Source organism: Monodon monoceros, unplaced genomic scaffold (assembly GCF_005190385.1).
Source record: "Monodon monoceros isolate NGI ecotype Baffin Bay Population unplaced genomic scaffold, NGI_Narwhal_1 Super_Scaffold_18, whole genome shotgun sequence".
NCBI classification, from domain to species: Eukaryota; Metazoa; Chordata; class Mammalia; order Artiodactyla; family Monodontidae; genus Monodon; species Monodon monoceros.
Window position 1 is genome coordinate 18,184,191 of NW_021703774.1, and position 7,273 is coordinate 18,191,463.

The 7,273-nt window shown below is 41.1% G+C and overlaps 1 protein-coding gene across 1 annotated transcript in view; it reads right to left on the minus strand.

Annotated features, from left to right (window-relative positions):
• RAB3GAP2 (RAB3 GTPase activating non-catalytic protein subunit 2) overlaps window positions 1–7,055 on the minus strand; it is an 87,905-nt gene extending 80,850 nt beyond the window's left edge. The window contains exon 1 of the mRNA XM_029231055.1: window positions 6,882–7,055. Coding sequence (XP_029086888.1) covers window positions 6,882–6,996 — 115 coding nt within the window. The 5' untranslated portion in view covers window positions 6,997–7,055. The remainder of the gene's footprint in view (window positions 1–6,881) is intronic.
• Between the last annotated feature and the right edge of the window lie 218 nt (window positions 7,056–7,273).

Consider the following 7,273-nt stretch of genomic DNA (forward strand, 5'->3'; position numbering starts at 1 on the left):
ATGTTTTCTTCTAACAGTTTTATGCTTTTAGGTCTTATATTTAGGTCTTTAATCCATTTTTTGGTAATTTTTGAATGTGGTATAAGATAAAGGTCCAAAATCATTCTTTTGTATTTGGATATGCAGTTTTCCCAACACGATTTGTTGAAGAGACTGTCCTTTCCCTATTGAGTGGTCCTCACACTTTGTCAAAAATCATCTGATCATATACACAAGGGCTTATTTCTGAGCTCTCTATTCCATTATCCTAGTTGTCTGTCTTTATGCCAGTACCACACATTTTTGATTACTGTATCTCTGCAATATGTTTTGAAATTAGGAAGTAGAAGTACTCCAACTTTTTCCTCCTTCTTCAAAATTGTTTTCACTATTCAGGGCCTAGGTAGGTCTCACTTTTTATGCATGCTATGATGAAAAAAAAAAAAAAGATTGGGAAGGACAGGCCTATAGAAGAATGTCTTCAAACTTAAGAGTTTTTTCAATGATATGGATCCCTCGCACAAAAAATGTAATTTCTGATATATTAAACATGGATGTTTCAATATAGATTTATATCATCCTTTTAAATTTATTCAGTGGATTCTAAATACTACTGGGAAATACTACCCACAAACACCCATTTAAAAAATATGATTATCTTCTCTAAGAGTAATTTTATAAGTCCTTTTTTCTCCTTGAATTCTTATTTCCATTCACTTCCTCCACAGAATGCTATTCTAATATAATACAGATATGTATCATCAGTCCAAAAATTTCTCTGCAAAAACAGATAAGAACTGAGAAAAAGCAGTTTTCTTGGGATTAAAGGCTCTAATTATTAAGTTTTTTTTACTTGACTTACTGCAATTATTATTAGAAGCAGATAACTGAGAAAAACAACATACATTATCACAAATGTTGACAAATAATTATTAAACATAAATAGCAAAAATTATTTGGAAGTCTCTTGTTGATGGATGGGGGAGTTTACAGTGCCTTAAAGGGGAGGTTTTTTAAAATGCCTTGGAAGCAACTTACTACAATAATATTTGAAATGTGTGAGAGGTGAGCCTTTGTTTAGTAAACAGGAGAAGGTACGGTGGGAAAGTTGGCACTTATATAGGTGCATCTGGAAGCTGACCTACTTAAAACTATCTGTTCCCAAGTAAACTTTAGCAAATTTCCCTGTAATCCCCAAGGTAGTCTTACTTCCTTGCTACTGCGTAAAATCTAAACTTCTCTGCCAATCTCTCCAGCTTTATCCCACCATATCCCACTTTCCACCAGAGTTTACTATCTGCATCTTTCTGAACCCCGTGCTGTTTCACATCCCTTGCGTGACCATTTTCTCTCCACCTGATGGACAACTATTAAGACATGGTGAAAATATCAGTTCCTCTGTGAAGACTTTCCTAAGTCCCCTAAACAGCATGAACCAACACTCCTTCATTCTCCAACTATCATGTGTCAAATTATAGCATAACACCTCTAACACTCATTTACTGGCTGAACGCTCCTTGAGGAGAGGGACCTATTTTATTTACCTTTAAGACTACTTTGTACATAGTACGTGCTCAATAAATATTAGCTGAATAAAGGAATTAGACTGTTCATGTGTCACTTTTGTCATGGACAAAAATTTATCTCTAAGATCCTCTTCCAATTTTAAATAGCTAATGAAATCCAATACCTCTATAAATTTTCTGAAATTCCTATAAATATTCTACTTTCAGATTACTTTTCTCTCCCCACTATGGTCACAAACAAAAGAAAGCATTTTCACTCAGTATAAAAAAGTGGGTACTTTACACCATTTATAATATCCCAAAGTGATTCCATGATTTTAGATTATCCTAAAAAGCATACTTTTCTCAGTGATTGGACAAAAACATGACTTTAATTGATGACTCCAAGGTAATCCTCTGTATGCTTTACCTTCTTCTATCTTTCTGATAAAAGAGGCAAGAGGGAAACCTGCTCTACCTCATTAGTATGGCAACAGAAAATTATTTTACTATTAGGTAAATTAATAGATCCACAATATTATACTTAAATTACCTCCAAATATTTTGATTCTTCCTCTCTGTACATGTCTTTCTTTCTTTCCTTCCTTCCTTCTCTCCTTTCTTTCGCCTAACTCAATTATAAATATCAGACGGCTCTGGTACAGAAATCCAATCTCCCTGGAAATTATGTCACTGTAGGCCAGGTGGGGACACATACTATTGCCCATCTCCAAAATTTCAAAGTATGAGACCAAATTTTATGTCTAAATAGATAGCACTAGATTGAGTAGAACCAATTATAAATATTTATCACTAATGTAAACACTGAGAAATAGGGTTCAAGACCTCTTTTAAAGCAACAGAAGACAGTCTCATTTTATAATTGATGATACAAAGTAACGTAAAGTCATACTGTTATTCTCTGACAATTCAAATATAGAAGAGTAGTATTGAGATCTGGGTGCCCAGGTACTAGGTATCACTATGTCAATGGCAGCTATCCATATTAAAATTAAAAAATTATTAAACTAATAGATAAGTCTGCAAAATTATCAGTTGCCTTATATATCCTCTAGAGATGAGCTAGTATAAGAAATTAAAACTATATAAGCTAAATAAAATGATCTCATGATTTCTACTGCCCAATAAAGTAATCATTTACAACACTAATAAAAAAAAAAGTGAAGAAAAGCAAAGCAAAACACCACCATAACTTCATTTTTACTCTAAATTTTCACCCTCACAAAAGTTTAGGTTCAGGTTTTCTTAATGATGAGCTTTACAAAGCCTGATGTTTTGTAAAAGATGGCCTGGAGTGAGTACTGAAATCTGTAGTCCCAGTCATTTCAAGAATTCCAAGTAAACCATCTACAATAGGACAAGCTATTTTTCTGATTTTCATTTCTGAATTAAAGCACCATTCTAACTGTAAAATACAGATTTGGCAAAGGGGCTCACCGGTAAAGAGGTTCTTTCTCCACTTTTTTTCTACTTGAATCACTGGTAGCCACAATAATACCAACACACATATGCCTAAGAATTTTATTTAAAAGGGTAATAAATTAAATCATATTTGCAAACCCATAGGCGTATTATAAATTAATCTAGATGTTTGGGGTATGGTTATATTCCCAAATGCCTGGATCAAGTTCATAGCCTAAGGCTACCCTTCATTGTGTGACCTTGGACAAGTATTCAATCTGTTGGTACCTAAATTTTAGCATTTATAAACGTGCCATACAATGTGGTAGCCACTAGCCATATCTGACTATTTAAATTTAAATTAATTAAAACTAACTAAAATTAAAAATTCAGTTCCTCAGTAGCGCTTGCCACATTTCAACAGCTAGTTCTGGCTAAAGACTACCATACTGGACAGTATAGACTTGGTGATGAAAAATAAACAAGATGAAATGATTTTGAGTAACAAATGAGAACAAGGGAGTAGGGGTGACTGTTTTAGATTGGATGGTCAGAAAAGGCCTCCCTGAGATGTTGAGACTTGAACAAGATGCACCGAGCACGCAAGGATCTGCACAGAATATCCAACGCAGGGACAAGAGCAAGGACAAAGGCCTCAGGCACGAATGGGCTTGACTGGTTTAACAACCAGAAAGTGTGTATGAAGCGTAAGAAATGAGGAGAGAAGAGTATGAGGTGCAAGAAGTGGCAGGAAGCAGGGCCTCAAGGGCCTTGTAAGCCATTTGAGAACTCTGGATTTTATATTAAGTGCAATTGGAAGACACAGAGGGTTACAGAGAGAGGACTGTTATGATTATGTTGTCTTTAAAAGTTCACTCTGACTGCTTTTGGGAACTAACCATAAGAAACCATTAAAATGTCTACAAATTACAAGAAACCATTAAAAAGTCTACAAATAATAAATGCTGGAGAGGGTGTGGAGAAAAAGAAACCCTCCTACACTGTCGGTGGGAATGTAAATTGGGCCAGCCACTATGGAAAACAGTATGGAGGTTCCTCAAAAAACTAAACATAGAGTTGCCATATGATCCAGCAATCCCACTCCTGGGCATTTACCCAGACAAAACTATAATTTGAAAAGATACATGCACCCCTATGTTCATAGCAGCACTACCTACAATAGCCAAGACATGGAAACAATCTAAATGTCCACTGACAGATGAATGGATAAAGAAGATGTGGTATGTATTTATATATACAATGGAATATTACTCAGCCATTAAAAAGAATGAAATAATGCCATTTGCAGCAACATGGATGGGCCTAGAAATTATCACACTAAGTGAAGTAAGTCAGAAAGAGGACAAATACCACATGATATCACTTATATGTGGAATCTAAAATATGACACAAATAAACATATCTACACAACAGAAACAGACTCACAGACATAGAGAACAGACTTGTGGTTGTCATGGGGGGCAGTGGGGAAGGAAAGGACTGGGAGTTAGGGATTAGTAGATGCAAACTATTATATATAGAAAAAAAAAAAGAAAGAAAGAAAAGAAGCCAAGAGTAGAAGCAGGAAGATCTGTTAGAAGACTAGTGCCATTGCCCAGGTGAGAGAAGATGGTGGCCTGGACCAGGACAGTGGGAATGGGATAGAGAAAATGTGTCCATGCTCTACATCCCCTGTCTACAGTCCTGTGTTCACCATCCTTCACAACCTGGCTCCTTGAAATAGGCAGCTTCACTTTTTAACTCCTCAATATCTGGTAAATATGCTTTCTGCCCCCAACCCTTCCACTGAAGCTGTCCTAAGGTCCCAGTCACCTCCACCTTCCCAAAGCCATTGAGGCCTTTTCCATTCTTATCCTAGCTGACCTCTGCTGCATTTGCAACTGCTGACCACTCTTCCCTTCATCAAATCCTCTCTCAATTCTGGGGCATTACTCTCACCTGGGTTTCTTCTCTTTCTCAGTCTTCTTCCCATTAATCTCTATTTGACTCTTAAACTTCAGTGCTCCTCTACGGTTACATCTTCAGTCCTGCATTCGTTTCACTATATTCATAACCCTTGAGACTGACTGACACGTTTTGCTGGTAACTCCCAAATTAATGCCCCTGGCCCAGGGATACTTACTAAGTTTTAGACCTGTTCTACTGGACTCACTGCATACATTTAAAACTGGACAAACGGCAAACATTTAAGATGCAAGAGGTCCAAAACCTATTGCCTTCATTCCCCTTCATGAGAAACCCTTGCCCGAGCCAAAAGCCAAAGGCATCCTGCACTCCCTCTCCCTCACCAGCTACAACCCCTAGCACCGGATCTTCATTAGGTCCTGTAGACTCTACCTCCTTAATATCTTTCTAATCTAGCTCCTGCTCTCAAGTCCTGCTGAAGCTACTTTAGTTCCAGCTCGCATCACTTCTGCATGGATTATTGGAATAGCCTCCCAACCAATTTCCCTGCTTCCTATCTCTCCTCCACACTGCTGTCAAAGCACAAAACAGGTATTCAAAACTTTGTTGATTACATTAAGTACAATCTGACCACGTCATTCCTCTGCTTAATGTCTTTCAGATGCATCCCACTCCTTTCAGAAGGCTTGGGATCAAGCTCCTTATTACCTTTACAGCTCACTCCCGCAATCCTTTCCCTCATATTCTCCTCTTCAGCCATTCAGCCTTTCTTAGCTCTCTAAATATCATGCCATTTCAGGCCTCCCTTCCTCTGCATATGCTATTACCTCTCCCTTATTCATCTAGCTACTACTTCAAAGGTAGGCCTAAGTACCTCCAATTCAAGGAAGTATCCCCTAGTGCCATATATATATAATCACGCTATACTGAGATATATATAAATTAACAAGGGGTTAATTTATTTGTCCCAGCAAATTATAAGCTCTTAGATGACAGAGACCACCAACCTTATTTGATCTGCAGCACTATTGACTCGCACAGAGTAAATATTCATAAGTAGGTTTGATTTGATATCTTCTAAATTTTTAAAAAGGGGAGGAGCTTAGTTAGTGGGCCTTTCATCACCATTCCAGTAGAGCACAAAGTAAAAGCACTATACTGCAAAGCCAAATGTGCTTTGGACATATGGCTTTGTAGTAGAGCGGAAATACGAAGAAATCAAACACAAAAAACACACCGTTTCAATAGGAGAAATGTAGGAAATTCTGAGGAACTATGCAGTAGCCAATAAACCAGACTTGGGATTTTATACTACGTGGACAAGTCACACTGTTTGATGATAATAACAGGCGGACGGTTTCTCATCTCAATAAAGCAAATTAACTTTTCACGGCCATGCTACTGTAACTTTAGTTCCTGATGCGGATTCTCGCTCCCCGACAGGTTATTTTCCTTAGTTGAGAGCCGCCTACTCGCCACCTTAGGAGTCTCTCACTTGTCAATCACTTATTCTCTAAATCTGAATGGGAGGAAAGGGGAGGGAAGAAGGGAGAGTGTGGGCGATGATAAACCCTTTCGGGAGGGGAGGTAGCAGAAGGCCACAGTCCCAGGCATAGAGGAGCGTAGGGGTTGAGGAAAAACGAGGCTAGAGCGCTGACAGCTGGCAAGGAATGGGGAGGAGGATGCGATCGCGGAGCAGGCAGTGTTAACAGGGGGCCCCGGGCTGGAGGGAGGGAAGATGGAGGAGAGACAAGTAGGAGTTGGGCGTGGGGAAGTGGGATAGGTAGAGACCAGATGAAGCAAGACGCACTGTATGGCCAGAGGGCGGAGTGGCTTAGGCGAGAGGAACACAGCAACGACGCAGCCAGGGCGGGCGGAGGCGGCTTCAGGACGAGGAGGGCAACGGATCCGCGCAGAGAAAACAAGGGAGGCGCAGGGGCAACTAGGAGCCGCGGGGTAGAAGGGGCGGAGCGGGTGGGAGGCCCGACGCAGCCGAGCAAGTCCTGCGGGCGGAGGCGGGGAAGGGAGCGGCGAGGCGGGGGCACTTACTGGGGTCCCTCCTCACGGTGCAGCTGGGGTTCTCCTCCCGCAGACGAGGGAAGAGGAAGTCCCGGGCGGCCTGGAGGTCCTGGAAGGTGCAGAACTGGACAATGGAGCAGGCCATGGCTCCGGGGAACCCTGTTCGGGCATTCACCTTACCTCACCACGCCCTGCCCCCCGCCCCCCCGCCGCCGCTACAGCCGCCACCGCGGAGCCTGAAGAGCTTTCGCCACGCAGGGACGGGGAAACAAAACCGGAAGCTGTCAGCACCCTCGGGTCCGCCGCCCGGGCACTGCGCATGCGCGGGACGGCCCAGGTGCCCAGGCTGCAGCGGCCCGGGTCACGTGACCAGCGGCGGCCAGCGGGGTGTCTAACGTCGAAGCGGAGGCTGGGAGCCGGCT